The sequence below is a fragment of the Megachile rotundata genome, chromosome 3, assembly GCF_050947335.1.
Source record: "Megachile rotundata isolate GNS110a chromosome 3, iyMegRotu1, whole genome shotgun sequence".
Classification (NCBI taxonomy): Eukaryota; Metazoa; Arthropoda; class Insecta; order Hymenoptera; family Megachilidae; genus Megachile; species Megachile rotundata.
Genome location: NC_134985.1, coordinates 22,787,677 through 22,807,993, shown reverse-complemented (window position 1 = coordinate 22,807,993; position 20,317 = coordinate 22,787,677). Strand labels below are relative to the sequence as shown.

Genomic DNA, 20,317 nt, shown 5'->3' with positions numbered 1-20,317 from the left:
GCCAGTCGATTCGTCTCGAACGCGTTCCTCGATGTTCCTCGATGTTCCTCGATTCCCGACTCGAATCGGTTCGGGTCGGGTCGGATCGGCTCGAATCGATTGGAACCTGCGTATGAAAGATTAATTGACAAAACACGATACGTTTTGCTCGTTTCGGACGACGCTGGGACCCGCAGGGACGCTGGAAACGGTAAGAAAGCAGCCACGAAGCCGTCGCCGCAGCTGGACAAAGCGGCGGACGTGGCAGGAAGGAAGAGCACGGCGGGTGTTCCAGGATCAGACGCGGAGATGGCCGAGGGTAATCAGTCGCCGCCGAAGGCGGAGGTCGACGACTCGCCCCTTCAACACGCCATGGATCGCAACAAGGAATGTGAGTACATTTACATTTTATTGCTCCCTTTTTGCCAAGACGGTGCGCCCTTGTCGTCTCGCTTTATGACCCTTAAACGAGACAACGGGCAACCGAGCTGGTTGTCGGTGTACCGTGGTACGGTGGTTGATTCTGCTTCTTGCCGCGCCAACGGTCAACAACGATTTCGCGTTTCGCGAGTGTCTCGATTTTCTGGACGTTCACGTTCGATGTCGAGTCGCTCCGTGGAATCGTCGAGAATCGAAGATCGACGATTGTTTTTGTCGAGAACGTGCAATTGCTTTCGTATCCGTTCGAGAATACGGAACCGCGAATCGTAGTCGTTTCGAGGGAGTCGATTCGAAATGTTCGTGTACCGAGAATTCGACTGTCTCGACTGTCGACACTCGTCGACGTTTCGTACTTTCAAATACTTTTAAAGGCTCGCGCTTTTCAAAGATTCACGATTAATTATCGACGCGTTTCGATTATTTTTTTTTTTTTAATCGAACGCTGAACACAGTAAATAAACGACCGTCGAAGACGGATAAGAGACGTACGCCATAATCGAATAAATAAATTTCATGCAAGATTGTATTTATTAAAGCGAGCGTATCGCGAAGAAACGAAGTCGAAGCCCAGCGTTGCATCGCGAACACGTCCACGACCCCGATAAGCATCGATCGATCTCGACGTTGGCTTCCAGCGCGCGCGGAGGAGGAAGTGTCGGTCTCGACGTCCGGAATAAACGATGAAAACGGTTAACGGTTCAACCTGCGACGACGTTCGCTTCCGATCCGTGACCCTCGGTTGTTATGCGAGACGCTCTTCCTCGCTGTAACCGTGCAACTGTTGCTCGCGTGCACCACCGCGTTGCAGTTATCCCCTTCGATATGCGCCCGTAAGAGACCGGCATATTCCCGGCTGGTCTTCGGGAATTTTAACCCTTTTCGGGATAAAGCCAACGTTCTATTTCGATTCGAAATGAAGGAAAATAAAACGCAGAAACGAGTAGCGAGAATGATCGCGAAGCAAAAGGGTTAAACGGCGCGACGGCGAGAAGAAAAAGGGTACGTATCCAACAAGCTCGTACCGATGCGAGAAAGTTATATCGACCACCGGCACGAACTGGACGTAACATCGTTCCGACATCGGTTCGAGCAACACCGTGAAACAACAATACACAGAGTTGCCGGCAATAACTCATCACGCTGGCTCTCGAGAGCGACCGGGATGCACGCAACGATCTCTCCGCCTTCGTTCGAGGTGGACGAGAGTCGCTGCTGGCCGTTCAACGAAATGTTACCTGCTCGAAAATTGATTTCACCTCCGGCAAAAGCGCCGCGCGGTTACTTTTTATCGGTTCGCATACGTTATCCCCCGCAGCACGCGAACGACCTCGGCATCGTCGTATAAATACGTCGACGAACGAAGAGGACGATCCCCGTGGTGCGTTTGTTTCGCGTTTTTTCTCTAATCTCTTTTGTTTCGACGACGAATTTCGAATCGTGAATCACGTTTGTCGCATTCCGTAAATGTTGTGGAATTAGAAAATTTTCAAACGATCGGATTGCTCGCCTTCGAAATTGGAGGGTTCGAGATGGCAGAAAGGGGTTTCTACGAAGCACCTGTACGCGAGCGTTTTCGAGCCGAATCTCGCGTACGTTCGGAGAGTAATACCGTTCGTGGAAGAGAGAGCGTGCTCGCGAATACTCGTGCGGACAGGTAGGTGCACGGCAATGTGTGCGCCAAGTATAAATACACGAGAGACAGGAGGCGTGCCTATTTATAACGGTGATATCATCGACGATTACCTACGCTTTCGCGTGGACAATCGTAAATTCTGGTTGGCAGAAGGGTGCGGGCCGATTTGAGACTTTACCGAGTATCATTCTCGTCCCTGCGCGTGTCCCTGTTCCTCCCTGGCCTGTTTCGCTCTTTTATCCTCGTCTAAAAGTTATCTGGACTCTCTGTAAAATGCCATTATCCTGTGCGCCTGGACGGCAGACCGGCCGTGTGACTCAAAAGTTCGACGACGACTTCGGCTTCGAATCGGAAACCTCGACTCGCGAGTAATTTAAGGTCGATCGAGACTCGATAGAGGCACCGTGTGGGCACGGAATCCTTCGATAAAATTTACTCGGGCATTCACGATCCACGCCCGGATCGTCTCTACCGATTTCCGAACGAGGAAACGGAAACAAACACGGATACGGCTAATCGAATAATCGAAAGAGAATTTTCACGACATTATAAAATGACACGCGCATAATTTGTCGCGCGAGGAAAAATCAACCGATCGATTGAAAATTGATTGGCTGATCGTCGATCCGTAACGCGAACACGAACATTATACAATGTGCTGCAGCGAAACTGGATATTTATTACGACGCGCTTGAAACGCTAATTATTATGGATACGAGCTAGTTAATTATCGAATGAAAATTTTCAAGTCTTTCTTCGTTAAGAATCTGAATCGACGGATTACATTAGGAGAAATGGAATTCGTAAGGTTATGCGGCGATCCTAGCCGAATTTCCGTTCGAAATAAACGAACCATCCGCTCGTAACGAAATTAATGCCATAATTTCCGTGGACGTTTCTGGTCGAGCACGATACGTCCCCGGCGCGGTACCTGGCGCAGGAGCACAAGATTCGACCAGACATTTTATCGCATTGACCAGACAGTGTGCCCGCGTGCACCGCAATAATTCCGACATTCCACACCGTGGAGAACACGTTCCGGCGGCGAGTCCCTTTAAAAAACAGGATTTCGTCGAGGTTTCGCGAGCTGGACCCGAAGCTCGGCTCCGGTCGCGGCGCCCGGATTCCTGGACGCGTGTTGCACGCGGAATCGAGGCTGGCGCGAGACCCGGTATTCTAAAATTCCCTTAAACGTTCGGCCGCGAACGAACACGGGAACGCACACGCGTGCGCCAACGAATCGTTGCTTAATCGCGACCAGCGAATGTGTCATTACGGGGATAATTATCGGACGCGAGTACAAGCGGGACCAACGACTCTCCGAAAATACGTGTACACCCATTAGCGGGACGCGCAAGGCCGTTTCGTAATGGAAAATTATGTCAGAATTATGCAGCCCGTTCGAGACGAAGGCTTGCTTTCCAAGCTGCTCGAAGCCGATAACCTCGGCTCGCCTCCCGGTCGAACGCTTAATGAGACATCTTCATTAATGAAACGTCCCACGCGTCCAGCTCGTTTTCCATTACAACAGGCTTACGAGCCTGTTTTTGTTCGGCCATGATTGGCTCTACGTTGTCGAGGGAAAATCAACGGACACAACATTTTCACCGCTACGCTTCGTAACCAATTTCGTAATGGACGTCTAATTGGCCGGGCTCGTGATTAAAACGCCGAGATACTTGGAGGTTTCCTAACGATATACGCTGCGCTCCACCAAACTTTCGACCGTTACCGATACTAATTTGCGATGTTCGATCCAAGACCGTAGAACGTAAATACGAAGGAGGTGTCGTAATCGCGCGCAGTCCCTTGTCCCGATCGACGGCGAGAAAAAGCGTCGTAAAACGATCCGTGGCAACTCGTCGAGCACGCTCGTTCCATCCTCTGTTCGATCTCGTTTGCACGACCTTTGGACGCGGGCGGCTTCGCTTCGGGATCGGGGCACGTTCCGTGCATTCGCGCTTTTTCCTCTAAGCGTTAAAAGTCGCTCGTTGCCGACCCGCTTCGCGGTCTCCCGGTATGCCTTTACCGGACTTAATTATATGGCCGGGTTCCGTAGCCGGGATCCGCTTTGAAAAATCCATCGGCGTCCAATTACCGGGGCCGACACGGCCGATACGAGAAACACCGTTTTTCTACTCGCGCGTTGCGTTACACGGCCAACCACGGACCGCCTCTGCTTTCGAGGGCGTGCGGGTGCTTACCGTGAGATTAATTAAACGAAAATCAGGATCGTAACTTTCGGGTTTGTAGGTCGTAAAAGCAATCGGTGGACGCTTTTACGGCCTTGTCCGCGCGCGCTGCGTCGCGATTCTTTCGGAGGACGTTCGCGAAACGGCCATGAAGCGAGCCGCGAAGTTAACCCACTTCGAAACGGTAAAGAGCCCTTTGCGAATTTTCATCCATGCGTCGAACTCTCCGAGGATTACGTTTCTTAGGCCGATCGAATTCGCTCAGCGTCGTTTTCGTATACGCCGTTGTTTTAAGCGAAATTATAGGAAACGTTCAAGTTCCACTAGGGTTCGTCCGCCCCGTTTTTGCGCGTGAATTTCTTCGGATCACCGCGAACGAATTTTAAAGTCCATTAATTCCTTTTTTATAATCGTCAGAGTCGAAGGATTTCGCTGGCGCCTCCGTTTTTCTCGACTTCGTCGCGACGAAATTTCTGCGATGATTTACGAGGTTAAACGCGACGTTTTTTCGGACGAACGACAAGCGGAACGAACGTTAACGAGACCGATAGCTTACCGGTACGCGAATCTCGCTTCGACTTATCGCCTTCCATTTCGAGCAAGCTCGATCCACTCGAAATCGACGTGGAAATCGATCTTTTCGTTTGCACTCACGATTTCGTCGGTCTCGGAGACGGAAAGACCGCTCGAAAAATTCGCTCGGAACAGCGAGTCGGCCTCGCGTGGATAAGCACCGTGACAGTGGGAGAGAAAGAGATAGAAACTTGACTGCTCATAATCCCACACGTGTCGGGCATAAATTAACCGGCGATCGATTTCGCGGATCGAGAATAGTAAGTTCCGACAATCTCGTTTACGTTCTATCTAATTTATCGCGTGTCGCGCGCGTGTACTCTCGAATTAACTCGGAACGCGGCTCGGAACCCGCGACAGAACGTTACGACGCGAGCTCGAGAGCGTGCCGAGATAACCAATCGCCGGGGACTGGTCCACAATTCATACGATACTGTGTGTTACCGTGGGCAAAAATCCCAAGAGAAGGGGAAGAGAGAAAAATCGAAGGCGGACACACGACGCCACGAGTCTCCGTGTTGTACAGGGTGAACCACTTCGATGAACTCTTTTATTATTCGCGTCCGTACGGAAAAAAGCGATCCAGTTATATGGAAAAGTTATACTCGATGCGAGAAACTTGCTGCGCAACGTGGCGAATTTCAAACATTTACGAACATTATATTTCTTTGCGTACACCGCGTTTCGCGTGCAAACGGGGCAATTGTCGGACCGAAACTAGATTCTACGATATTATCGGTGATCGGTGTGTCGCGTGGGCACAGCTGATTTCATTCCGCGGAATAATTTCGACTTATATGTATACATATAATTACTTACGTATATGTATATACATATATCGTTTGAAATAACGAATATCGCATTCGCTTTCAGTGTCTCCAGATAAAGTCTAAACTAGCTGCTACAAAATGTTCACTTTTCTAGCATCGCGCGACTTATCCCATTTAAGTGCACAGATTGTACTTTAAGGTATAAAAACGGCACGGTGGACCTACAGGGTGCATAATTTCCTCGAAACGAGCCTTTGAGTACCGCAAAGTACGTACGATAAGTATTACGTAAATCGTTAATTGTAACGAACTGTTGGTCGAAGGATTTTTCTTCGAAATAGAACGATTAGATGGAAGAATTTGTAGGTAGATAAACGCGTTGACGGCGCGTGCTAGCGCGCGCAATTTCGAGAGATAACCAAACGCTTTCCATACGTTCTGAACGTCGCGATTTGATAATATTATAGGTCGATTTTTCACGCCTGCCACCGCGACGGATCGATCTCCGCGTCATACTTATAAATAAATCGCGCGCGTTATCGTTGCATATTCATACACATCGACGTGCCCCGGCCCCGGGTTTCCGTGGGCGAACCGGATCGAGATATGTCGAATCGAAGCCGCGGCTGAAAGTATCGCATTGAAATCACCGCGTATATACACGCCGCCTCGTCACCGTAAAAATCCGACGTGGCCGTGCGTGCATTCGTGTGCCATGCCGCGTCATGCGAAAAAAAGAAAAAGAAAGAAAAGGGACGCGCACCTAGCGATGCTTACGTGCCCGACCCACGCACGTAACACGGTGTTTTATAATGCCCTGACGACCAGCCACGTGCCAATCCGCCCGACAATCGTCCGAATCGCCTACCATTTTCTCTTTTGCACGAGTTTCTTCCTCTTACCGACGCTGCATTAAAGCTCGCCCGTGTGTTTCGACCGATCCTAACCTTCTCGATAATAACTCGGCTCGAAAGTTTCTAGTTTGTGCTTGTATGCGCAATGGTAAAAATGTACGCGTCGATTCGTCGGCAGGGAAGCACGAATTAGGCCTATCCATCACGGACGCTCGCGGAAGGAAGAGAAGACGATGTCCCGTTTAATTCGCCGCGCGTGGGCGTCGGCTAAGAAACGATTCTAAGCGTCAGTTAGCACTCGTGAGTACTCGTGAGCACTCGGTCACCGGAGTTCTTTGGCTCAGAGATCCCTCTCTTATGCGTCCCCTTTCCCTTCTCACCAATCCACCCTCCCTCTTGACTGTCCCCCGATCAGCCCGCTCGGACAGCCTTGAATACCAACGATCGTCACTTCCTTCCTCTCGTCAATGTTTTCCGTGCTACTGGCTACTGAATTTCAATTCAGCGCCTCGTTTCGATGCACGAATTCCTGTCGCTTGTTCCCGTCTCGACCAGTCGCGATCACGGCCGTACGGAATATAAAAATGTCGATGTTCTCTGCGGTGTGTTTACCTATTAACCAAGTCGAGTTAACTATTCCCGATCGTAATGGTATCCTCGCCGGTTAAAGTATTCTTACAAAAATGCCATTCTACGGAAAACGTGCACAGGTGCCGAGCGTACTCGAGGAATGATCATCGACCACCTGAATCGCGATAGTAGGCGAAAACAATGGTAATACCTTCGAGGAAAAGTTTACGGTGCTCGATCTCGCGGTCCGAGCGTCCATCCGTCGTCGTAGGAAGTCTCTCACGGATCGTTTCGTTATCGAGACGGCGTACGACAGACGAGAGAGCGGAGGATAGAGAATAAAGGAGAAGGCAAAAAGGCCGGACGCAGGACAATCGCGAGGGCCCACGCGCGATCGTGGTCGCGAGTCGCGGCAAATCGGTCGGCCACCTGGTCCGATCGAGCTTGTCACGGAACGAGTCCTTCTCCTTGTTGCTTTTCCTCTCGTTGTCTTCGTTCCATCGTGGCGTCGATCGCCGCTCTTATTACGTAGCTTTATCGTAGCTGCGAGCACCTGATCGGCTACCTGGAAATATCGTCGTTCCCAGCTTGCTCCGTAAAGAGAGCTCTGACTTGGCGCAGGAGAATCGTACTTCGCGAAATCTCTGCGTTCGCCTGTTCTCTTTACTTTGACTTATCGTTGTTACAAAGTCTAACGTTCAAGGCCACCGACCGGTGAATCCATCGTGTCGCGGAAACTTCATAATTGGCTGCTTCGTTTCCTTTGCGAGTCCGCGATTCCGCGTGTTTCAAGGATCCGTTAACGTATCGTCCAACCTCTCGTCGATCCATAATCGCGAAAGTGTTCTTTTTTTGGACGCGAAACACGCGGAAGTTCGTTCGAATCGATCTCAGCCTCCGGTTTCCCAGAAATCTTACGGAAACAAAAGTTAGCCTAGTGTCGTGGTCCGTTTCGATTCTTCGAAGTCGTTCCAATCGTATTACGGAGGAACATGCTGAATAGGGAAACGCAACGAGCTAATAAATTTCATTTTCATCGACTGCTTCCCAGCCAATTTCAACAATGTTAAGTAAGACGAACGTTATGATCTGACTGTTTTTACAGTTGATCGTTAACGAGTTCGCTATCAACGACTCTACATAAATATTATCGGCGCTCTTCGTTATCGCTGGACGCTTTCACGGGCAACACGACCAGCGACTAGTAATACGTTTACGACTATTAATAATGCAGCGTCGAGCTGCTGCCCGTTAACGACATTTCCTGGCAAGAATGTTGAATCGCTTCCACGCCACCGATACTCTTATGCGAAATCGATCACGCCAGGCTTTATCGTGACAGTATCGTTCTACCGTACGTCGACGCGACAAAAATTAATTTAGGGAAGAATATTTTTTTCAATTTAATTTTACAGATGTGCCAGCGAAGGGCAGTCAGGGTCGAAAGATAAGTAGATAGACAGTTCGTCAGAGAGTTTGTATTACGTCCTTTTGATCGAAACTGTTTCGAAGAAGAGGCTAGCGTGTGGTCGATGGCGTCCCTACCCCTTTCGGTGCCATAGTTTCCCACATTAGCGGGCATAACGACGGCCGGCCCTGAGGCTCGTCCCCGAATCGCAACGTTGTCATTACCTCGCGGCGAAAGGGCGGCGAACGTCGCGTAAATTATGCCGCGTGACATAAAGTACGCCCAATTTGTCCGGCATGCTACATGCGTGCACGCACGCGTGTTCGTACGTTCGAGAATTACAAAGTTCTCCGTTCGTTTTGTCGAATCACGGCGCTGTATCGCGAAAACGAGTATCGTATTCGATAAATAGCGTGGAAGCTTCGTCAGGTTTTCCTCGTCGTTGGCCATCGCTTTCTCGAATCGTACGATTGGAGCGGTTCTGAGCCAATCGAAGCGAACAGAGATTCTCGCAGCTTCCCCCGTTAACCTCGAGAATGTACCGGATCGTTACGAAAGGGAAGGGCTTTCCGTCGTGCCAACATACAAATTGCTAATTACCTAATTAGACTCACTGACCCAATTTGCTCGGACTTTCGTTCGCGCGAATTCAGCGGTTTTCTTCGCGAATGGTCTCCGATCTTAAATAAATCGCTTCTGCCTGGTTGTTCCTCGAATTTGTTCCGTCGCGTCGTTCCCCCGAGGTACGTCTCCTCGAACTAAAATCGACGGAACATCGATTCACACCATACCGACAGTGGTCGGTTGCAGCTGCACCGATCGCGTAAACATCCTCCTTCCAATATTGAATCGCATTCGTTAAGGTCGATTTAACCGTAATACCAGCCTTTAATCTGAGCCTTAACCCGTTCGTGAATTACCATTAATCGCGGTCGTTTAATTTCACGGTGGGCAGCAGCGGGTTGCACAAGCGGATCTTCCCTGAACGCTGTACAGTGTACGGCCACCACGCTCGAAAGTCGCGTTAATTATGCGGACGATTATGATCACGCTCGTACGTGCCCGAAACGTCGCCGGGAAATTATCGTTTCGCGCCCGTTACCGGCTGTTCTTATTTTTCTTTTTTATTCAAATCACTCGAAGACGGCCGGTTTTCACGGCAGATTCGCGGAGCATCTCAGAGCCTACGTAGGTAGGTAGATGATGTGGCACCCGTTTAATAGCAGGATCACGTGTCCTAACGTCGAAAACGCGCGCTTACGAGTTCGATCGTTCAAACAACACCAAAGATTTCGATGACCGTTTTGTCATTCGATAAATATCTCTTCGATTTGTATCGCATCGATTTGTATCGTGGGTGTACGAATGAAGTTTGAAAATAATGTTGATTGTTTTTTTTCTGTAGAGTATTTCTGTACGCGCTTTCCCGCTGGTTTCGAGGCGCGCGTCGTCCAGGCCGCTTTTCGAATCACTGCCACAACAAAACCCCGTCGTTCCACCTTTCACTCTCGTCGCCGCAATTACAATTCCGTAGCCGCTAATAGCCGCGTGACACCGTGATTCTAGATCGCCGCTGTTCGTACCAAAGTGGCGAGAAAATTTCTCGGTTCGCGATTCACTGCTTCGGATAGCGCTCGACCGTTCGAGAGACCTTCGCACGTGGGCTGCTAGCTTGCCTGCCTGCAGCGGATTGCGTGGGCTAAAACAATTCTCGGTTAATTAAGATAATCGCTTGTTTATGACGCCATGCGTTCCTCGCAAACTTTATCTGTCGCCAGTCGGTGAAATTCGTTGTCGACGAGAAAGCGCTTGTCCAGGTTTATCCTTTCCTTTCCTTTCCTTTTCTTCTTGACAGAATGACGTTACTCGAAATACAGTTGTATCGTTTGTGTAAGAGGCGTGAGAGGAAACAGTAACGATACTTTTCGCGTACATCATCAACGGTTGCTGCGCAACGTTACGAATCTACGATTAAGCCCACGATTATGCCAAGTTACGCGCAGAGGTTAATTCCGACCTTTAATATTTGATATTTAAGTAGACACGGAACATTCGACAGAATCCACGTTAAACAAAATAGAAAGAAACATTCACGGGAGCGTGGGAGGGTTTCTCGGAAACCGGAAAGTTGTCGCGACACGACGAGAATTCGAGTTTCGGCGTAGCTCGAAGACGATCGGAGGTAGGGTACCGTTTGTTGGTTCTGGACGATTCGTTCTCGCGACGTGTTTTCTCCGCGGGAAGAAACGTGAACGAGAACGAGAACGAGAACGAGCGGAGGAGGATCGTTGTTTACCCAGAGGAATCGTTTACGAGTTCGTCAGCGCTACGAGCCGTGTGTCCACGCGCGTTAGCTCGGTATATAATGATGGGGTTCCGTGACGGCCTTGAAAAGGTGAACCACGTAGGTGTACGAGACGCGGAAGATGGAAAAGCCGCTCTCCCATGCCGCGTGGGCGAAATGTATCAAGGCTGACTTAGGTGAAGCCGTTCTGTCGACACTTGTCGCCGATCCTGACGTTTAAATAGGTGAACCACCGCTGACAAACGACCGACGCGAATCGACTCCTTCAAGAGCGACGTCGCGACACGTACCCTTCGAGAATGTACCCCGTTCCTGCTTCGTACGTGCGATTTTATTTGCCCGCCGGCGTAACAACGGTGAAAGGATGCCAGTATTTTTTCAATGGGCACGCCAAAGTATCGAATCGTCGGTCAACGTGCTTTAATTATTACGTTGTCGTAAATTTGGAAAATTGATATATAATTCGATCGATAAGTATAACTAAACAGTACACGAGTCTCGAGCATCGTTGGATAGTAATTAACGTTAACGATTCGGTCATAATAATCGAAAAGAACGAAATCTGTGGAAAAATCTGCAGCGTATAAGGATGGTTAATTCTCGATGCGCAAAGATTTGATAGCCCTTTGAAGAACTTGTAACGCGAGGCTGCGGAGAAAAACGATGCAGGAAGCAATTTGAGCAAGAAGGTATTTATTCCCGAGGTGGTGAATCCCATTCCACCCGGAAAAGGCTGGCGTAATCGCCGATATAAGCGATAACGCGGCGCGTTATATCTCATCGTTGGACGCGACGTAACCGACAAATTGTCCGAATGAATAATGCGGCTAGTCCCTTCTCCTTTGGCCGGTGTTCGCGTTCCTTTCCTAACAGATTGCCATCTTCCTATCCCCGTGCTCGATCGCCATCGCGCGCGTAATTATAACTCGATGCTTGCACGCGTGCATCGTTGACCCACATAATTTCCCGTAAGCGAGAAAATCTGGATCACGAACCGGTACGAAACTTCGTGTTAAAAGTGAAACGGTAGCGGAAGTTCGATGCTTTGTCCTCTACTTTTTTCGTTAATACCTTTTTCGTAGACTCGATCGTCTATCGGTTAATTGGAAATATCTCCGATTCGACGATGAACGCTGAAAACGCGACGCGGTGGTACGGGTATTATTTCGAAAGTATTCCGCGTCGTAATTGAGATTAATGAAAATCGTGTATAATTATAAGGGAAGTGGTCGCACCCCGTAAACAATTTTATTCGCAACGATCACGATGCGGCCGGTAAGTGCCGGCTTTTAAGAGGACACAAGTGGCAAGTTGTGGTCATCAGCTCGTAAAACGTGAACGGGGCCGATTGTTACTCTACTAATGAACATCATTGAACAAAATGTCCCTTAACTGTCGGTGTACGCCGTAACTCTGGCTTCCCCGCATACCGTAACTTTAAAGACTAACAATTTACGTCGGCGAAAATCGATTTTTCGGCCCTCGAGAATGATGGCTCGTGCCCGATACTCGCAGCGGACCAGAATCGCAAAAGAGCATTCTTCCCTACCTCTTCGCCTCACCTGACCGAGTGTTCCGCGCGAAACGGAACATCCGAGAAGGAGGGGAGACACTCGAGAAGAAGACGGAGGGAGAAGAGGGCCGAGCGTAATGACTGGACGGCGCAAAAATTCGCAATTAACTCGGGCCAGGCACGGTGCCGATGTCGCGTCGGCGTAATTGGTTTTGCAGAAAACTTTTACGTGTTTTCACGGCATTTGCATAATGTGCGAGGTGAACACGGTCGATCGATCGGTTAATTTAAATACCGTACCGCGCCGCCGCGGTTCTGCCGTGGCCGCGTGTACGCATGCGCCACCGCGACCGAGCATGCGCGCTCTTACCGAACCGAGACGCGGCGCTCTTACGTCGTAACCGATTTCTTTTAATTGCCGTTACCGCTGTCGTTACTTATCGCTGCTCGACGACCTCGCGAGACAACGCTCGCGCGTAGATCATCCTAATTCGGCCGAGTCGATCGTCGATCGTGAATCATTCGACCGACTTTTCGCCGGTTTCTCTTTTATCCGTGCACCTGTCGAAACGAACGTTGCTTCGCGAAGCCTCGCGAAGGAACGATCCGTCACGCGGTGACGTTAAGCGTCTCGCGAACGAAGGACCTCGACTTTCCGATTTCGACTATCGACGAGTTTTTGCGCGAGTAGCGATTGTCGTATTACGACGTCGCTACTTTTACGAAGTAGCCGGTTTTACGCCGACTGTTCGTCTTGGACAGTTCGTTAAGCGTTGAAAGCGTTAAAAGTATGAAAATCGGCAGAAAAAGAGGATAGAAGGAAAGAAAAAGGGAGAAGCCACAGGCAAAATGGTAGTTCGTGGCCCAGAACGGTGAATATCGTGTTTCACGTCCGAAGTTCAGCACGGAGAGCAGTACACGGTGAGTTTCGTGAGGGGCCTCGAGGGTAGGACGCGACGGTACCGTGTCGGCATGTTTCGCAGTTTGGGACCAGGACCCAAAGGTCCGACTCGACAGGCACCGGCACAAAAACAGCGGGGGTCAGAGGGGTCAGCAGCGGGGCTCTGTGTTCCCGGGGCCTTTCTTGTCATGCGATATGTTGCTCGTACGTTATGATAGTGGCGTCAGTATACCAGCTTTCTGTTCTGTCAGTGACAATGCTCGCGATGCCTTTGTGGTCACTCCGCGAGACCTTCCTTTCTCTCCTCCTCCATTCTTTCTGTTTGGTGTTGCAGGAAAAAGAAACGATCCGACAAGAATAGTTTGTACTCGATAGAATCGACTAATACGGTTCGTTGTATCTCGTATAATCCGAACGTTCGTAATTTCGACGGATCGTAGACGATGACGATGAGCATTCCTTTCCGCTTCGGCCGAAATATTGGCTCGATTTTGCAGTGTCATATGTCCAGCGATTAGAGAAGTCGTAAGATTCGATTGGCCGTGCGATGAAAATTCCGCGCGAATAAAGATAATGCCCGCTTGAAAATTTTCTAAATTAAATTCAAGATTAAATTTAAGCGTAATACTTTGAAAACCGCGAGATTTTGTCGCGACCGTTTTATAGTCCAAGGACAATCGTATTCCGTTGTCTAGAAGAGTCGACGAAGAAAAACTGGTTGGAAAACTTTTCGTAATCATCGTAAATAACCGCGTTAGCGGAGACGGAGTATTCTGGTACAAGGGTCACTCGGTGTTCCCCCAAATCGCTCGAGTTGTTCCGCACCTAACGGACATTTTTATGGATAACCAAACTCGTGGAACACGCGCGAGAGTAAAGGAGATACCTGAACGTGGTAACCGAGAGAACATCGGGCAGAATGCACACTGGTACAAATTTATCTCTGTTCCGAACTTTCACGCAACGACGACGCTCTTGGTATCCATGGAGTTTTGATACACCGCACAGTGGGCCAGAACGGCGAATTAGCTGTTCATTTGTCAAAAATTTGATTTTCCTGGATCGATATGAAACGAACATATATCGCTTGCTAAATATATGGCGAATTCAAAACCGATTAAAGTAATGAAATTCGTTAAAAATTATAGTCATGACAAGCATTCAAAGATCAGACTTTTATGAATGCTATTTTTCACCGAAAAATTTACTCTTTTTCATATTGATGCCCTGGCAAAAGTATTAAACATTTTTGCAAAATTTTTTTTTCTTTAATAAACAGCATATGTTTATATTGAGAATACATATGCCGTGACAAATTATTAGCTGTAGTTTATTTACAAAATAATTCTCAATGAACTAAAGATTATTTTCATAGTCTTTCATCTTTAGCAAGGGATATCTTTAAAAGTGCAAAGAATTGCAGGCTCTATCATAGTGCAAAATTTTCAGCAGGATTTCCTTATTTTAGTCCAAAAGGATTCATGTCCCCCCTCGTCCCACCGCAGAAGTTATTATTGTTTGAAGCGTCGCGTGACACACGCTTCAGCAACACGTAGGTATATATTGTGTATTTAGTCGAATAGACATTACTATATTTTATTATATATTCTGTAAGTATATTAATTAATTCATTCGATTTTATTTCAAGAATATGCAATGGCAACATTTAACTTATATGTAGAAGAGTACGACTGGTTTTATATGCCATTAAGTTTGCACAAAATATTATTGCATGGTGCAGATATAATACAAAGTGCTGGGTTGCCCATTGGAAACCAGCTTGAAAGCCTTCATTGTAAACCTTCTTGTTTTCTGAAGAAGCAATGGAGACACGAAACAAAGATTTCTGAGATATTAGAAGAGACCACACACGAAAATTTTCGCAATTAGAAACATTGACGGACCTTTTTCAGACTTTATTATATACGTCCAATATTTTAATATCTTCAAATTCGGCAGAAGACAGAAAAGTTTATAAAACACTTTCGCGTTTTAATATTTTCAAGAATGAAATAGAAAAATTAATGTTACAAGAAGACCTACAAGACGATGACGATGATACATAAGTAATAATAAATAAATTTTATTTTTATTCATAAAAATTGTTTCCATGTTAAACTTATGTTTACGTTAATAAAAATTATGCTTATAAACTGAACGTCCACATTAAGAGTATAGTATATTCACTAACTTTTTGAAATATAACGCTTATTTTTGTTTTATTTTTAATTTTTTTGGCAAGAAAATAATCCGGTGTGATTAAATGTAATAATAATACTTGTTTTAAATGCTGGAACGACACAGCGACCGCTATACTTTCGTTTGAAGTCTTCAAATAGCGCTACAATTGGCTGTGAACAGCTAATTCGCCGCGCTGGCCCACTGTGCACCGGTGCTATTCGTACGATATTTGTCTTTAGCGTTTCGAAGCTGGTACGTTATCGTAGCTAATACTCGATCAAAGTTACGGTTATCGGTGATGGCTTTCGATCGAAGCGATAGTTATTAGGTTCGAAAGATCGTGCGAACTACGAGCTCTTTTCATGAAAGAGGCGGTTTCTTTTCTCACGGCGAGGGCATAAAAAATGACGGTGCTACCTTAACAATCGCTCTAAGAATCACCCGGGTCCCGAACGAATTGACCTTTAATTTATAACTTCTCTACCCCCCGTCGTGTCGTTTTCAATTTTTCTTCTTTACACTTGACCCGTGGCAAACGAATCGTTTCTGTATACGAGTTTAAACTGCTCCATAGGCCAAAGAAACGCAAGAAGAATCAATGATAAATGAGCGGAATGAAAAATACGAGGAACGAGGTAGCTAGCGTTATGGCAGAAGCGTGTCCGTACACCTTCGGGTAGCCATATAAAGACTATATAGCGATATTAACGACATTCTGTAGTAGCAAATAGAGGACGATTCGACGACGTGGCGGAACAATGGACGAACAGACAAAAAGATTCCGGCAAACATCGTCTCGTAGTTACGACTTTATGAGGCGAGCCGTGTATGTACGCGCACAGGCGCGCCAGTTTGCCCTCGCGATTATGTATCGGTTTCTCGTATAATGCGATTTGACGCAGGTGGTCCGTTCCTCGTAACTCCTGGCCATTTTGAGCACAAACGCGTGCGCGTTATGTATCGACACCGGCGAGATCCAACAGCGTAGGCGATAAAAGATTCACCCTTCGATCGTTTCTCTTTCGCGAGTCATCCGCGCGAAGAACTTGAAAAAGTATGCCGCGTCTCGATCGAAGAAGCGCTATCGCGTGCGATCAAAAATTTGTAGCAAAGTCAAAGTTACCGCTGTTGATCTCGATAAGATGATTCCATGCTCTCGAAAACCGACGATCTTGAACCGACGAAAGCGACGCGGCAGAAACTGAAAGAACTCGTACGATTTCTGAAATCGACTCTATTTGTTACCTTCGTCGAGCAGAAGCAAACGGTACAGCGTCAGGATACTCGAGCAGTCGCCGGGGCAAAAGGACAACGGGAGAAGGAAGAGGAAAGGTAATAGCGGCGGAGGAAGGAAGGTAGAATGGTTAGATGAAGGAACAGGGGGAATGGAGGAAGGAGGAGGAGGCCAGGTTGGCGGGTGAGCAGGGAGAGAAAGGGCAGAGAACGGACAAGGGATAATAATAAAACGAGATATCTCGTACGTGGGCGGTCGTATTGTTAGCGCAACAAGGCATGCGCGGCGCTTCTGTGTCCCCGCGGTGCGCGCTCGTGCGCTGCGCCCTTAATAAAGGGTACGCGTGTGCGTGATACACGCGAGCGCGTGCACGCTTAATAAGAAGAGGCCACCGAGTGTCAGTGTGAGTGGAGAGCAGCACGGCCTTATGTAAATCGGACGGGACCATCTGCGAGGGAACCTCTCTCTGTAGCCGACCACGAGAAGCGGGAACAGCAAAGTGCACCGACGGGAACGAGAAAGAGAGGAGGAAGAGGAAGAAGCCGAAGAAGACGAAGGAGAAGAAGAAGAAGTAGAAGCAGAAGTAGAAGCAGCACGAGCTGCTGCCGGCTTCAAAAGCAGTGCCGCCACCGCCACCGCGGCGATAAACACGCATTTATTCCAGGGAGCGCTGTGTGTGCCCGACCGTAGGCGTGGGCGCATGCGTTCGAGCGGTAGCCCCGAGCAACCGCGCATGCGCCTGTGCTCTATGGAACCACGTTCCTAACTTCCTTGCCTTAGGATCGTCTCGACGGTTGCGTCTATCGATTAATTATTCGATGGAGAAATATCGCGTGGTCCGACGCGAAAGGTAGCTTGTCAGGAAAAAACGCGGGGGCAGTTTTTTATGCGCCCCAGTATTTTCTTTCGTCTTTTCGAATTACCTGCGACAACTCGATAAGCAAAAATTGTCGAAAATTTAAGCGGAGTTCTGGAAGCAATGGACAAGTGGAAATAATTGGAAAAACGCGTCCATTTATCTCTCCGTTTTATTTATATTTTTTGAAGAATTTAGATATCTAGCAATGAAATTGCGGCCGTTCGATCGAAAGATCGGTACTTTAATGCGAATCGTATCACGATCGGTGGAGCGGTGCCTATCTCGAGGCACGGGTACGTTTAACATGCGCGGTCCGGAGGCACGTTAAGAAACACAAGACACTAGGACCGCGTAACACGAGCGCTATCGCGACTTTACATTGTGTTTGCACGGATCCTGACCGCTGCAGAAACGCATGCCGATGATTCTTCCACGGTCGGCAGATAAACAGATAGGCAGATGGGTGTACACGTAGGTGCGCTCAGATAAGGGACCTACCGAGAGCCAGAAGGGAAGTTAAAGTAGATACTTGCCTCGTTCGTTCTCGGACCACGATGCACGACTTTCGTTTCTATCGTCCCAATAATCGACTCGGTAACTGCTGGTTTACGACTTTGAACCTTCAATTTTCACCCTATATGTATAACAGAATCAATGCATTAAACTACACGTACTTGGTATATGAAATATTATATTGTAAAGTAATTGAAATTGTTCGCGTGCGTCGGCAAGAGAGATTCCTGCGATGTTCGTTTGCCGTGCGGAAGAAAAACCGACGTTGAACGAGTGTCGTCGGCTCGTCGACTCGAGCGAGCTGGTCAGCTCGAACGAGAGAACGGAGCCGCGAAGAATCGTCTGGTAAATGGCGTAAGATGTGAAAACTCGCGACGGGATGACGGTCTGTTACACAACAGCGGTATGCCGAGAGAATAAGATAACGCGTTATGATATCGCGTTTAAGGCACACCGACGCGAGGGGTAATCGTGCAAAAATTTCCGCGGCCGAGACAGCGTACGCCGTATAATAGCGGACGCGTCGTTTAATGGGGATTTATCGTTCGCCTGGTTGATTCGCGCGCGTCCAATCTCTCTCTTTCACAGCCACGATGCAAATCGAGGACAGACTGGCTCGTATACTCGACGTTCCGCGAAAGATGAATAGGTCAGTTTCCTTGAGCCGAAGTGTGACTAACGAAAAGCCCGAGCGCGGTAACTTCCTTTGATAGGAGGCGCGAGCGAGGACCCTTGACCTACATGCTGGTTGCAGATGTACCGACAATTTCGCGGGATTCGATCGCTCTCTTGCAATCGTATCGATAACCCTTTCGCTGCTTAATTCTTTCAACAAATGGGTCATGGTATTTCGTACAATTTATTTTTCACGCGGTTCGACGATGGATGGAGAGTTTTTTGAATTTCTCTGAAAGCAAGCTTCTTCTCTTGCTTCGAACGATAAGCGATATATGTATTGCGCGATCAGCCGGTCGACTTTCCACGGATTCGAGCCGGCGGTTTCGAGATTTCCGTTCAACTCGGAAATTGTGGTTTACGAAGCAGAATCGTAATAACAAGCTCGCGTAATCGATGCGGCCAGTTGTACGCGCGTTGTACGCAAAGATGGTTCTTGTACAACGAAGTTGACAACAAAGAGACCGTCGCTCCGGTGAACGAGTCGGTGAAAGTGTACAGTTTTATCGGATTTTTTCCAATATTATTTCGAGAGTGCGCGATAAATCTTCTTCATCCGGAGGTAACCGGTCCCGGTACTGTAATTAAGTTCCGCTCGATGCTTCTTCTCCAGTGGTGTCGTTCTTATTTTTTCGTTTTGTCCGCTGTATCGGTCTTCTCGTACTAACAAAGTCTCGTCTCGATGGGATATCCAGTCTTACCGTTGAGGGAGAACAGTTTCATTTATCCTGATAGACCGTGGCTAGTCGCACGAACCGTCTACTACAAATACGACAAAAACGGGAAAATCGTATAAAACACGTAAGACGCATTAAGAACAGCATTAATTTAAATTGTATACCACCAGAGCTTGATGGATAATTAATTATACGGATAAATTCAATTGCCTACTTTATTAATTTCGCAACGTTTCGGCCTAATTTCGAGGTCGTCTATAATTTACAAGATGCTATTAGAAAAATATGTATGCATGTCATAAGGATGTTAGAAAATGAAAAATCGTTCCACCAGCTTTAAATAAAGCGGTCAATATGAAATGACCGAACGCGTTACGAGGAAGTAAATATAAATAATGTACGATACAGAAGTGCCAAGGAAGCTTACAACGGTAGTAAAATTTGTAAAAAAATTGTCTACTGCCGCTGAAAAAAGTAACATGCTCGAAAAAAAACACCTGATAATCCGCGTTATTTAAAGTAAGACGTCGGTAGAGACTCGTCTGCTTTGTTTTTCTTGTATCGTGAACGATTAAGTTACGTTAAATCCTTGATCGGACGGGACATCATCTTCTCGAGTAATACATAATTCTTCTTAAAAGAATATTCGTGTTCGTAAGATTTCGACAATGAACAGTATCGATAAGAATAAATTTTCCCGTTCGACGTATAGAACGTTCGTTCTGTGCAAGTCGAAGGTATTCAGGTGTTCCCTTTTAGGTGCTTGTAACAGTCGAAATCGTTCGCAATTATTGGAGAAACCAGCGATAAAATTTGTTTATGGCACCGTGCCGCTACCATAACGATCTGCCCATACGACATTTTGCAGATAAAGCTTTATATCCGAAACTCGTCGCTTTACCTGTGCCCTATATTTCGTCATCCATCTTTCCGAGCAACCTTCTTGACCAACCTCGACCAGTAACCTTCTTTTCGGTCTCGATAGACGTAAAAACTCGAACAGACAAATTTTACCCATAATGGTACGTATCAGTGGCGA

General features: G+C 47.6%; 1 protein-coding gene across 5 annotated transcripts in view; it reads left to right on the top strand.

Moving 5' to 3' along the window:
* The window catches only part of LOC100876600 (uncharacterized), a 165,276-nt gene that overhangs the window by 97,218 nt on the left and 47,741 nt on the right, over nt 1-20,317 (top strand). For all 5 annotated transcript variants that reach the window (XM_076530141.1, XM_076530143.1, XM_076530140.1 and 2 more), the window contains exon 4: nt 177-370. In XM_076530141.1, the coding sequence (XP_076386256.1) occupies nt 177-370 (194 nt within the window). The remainder of the gene's footprint in view (nt 1-176; nt 371-20,317) is intronic.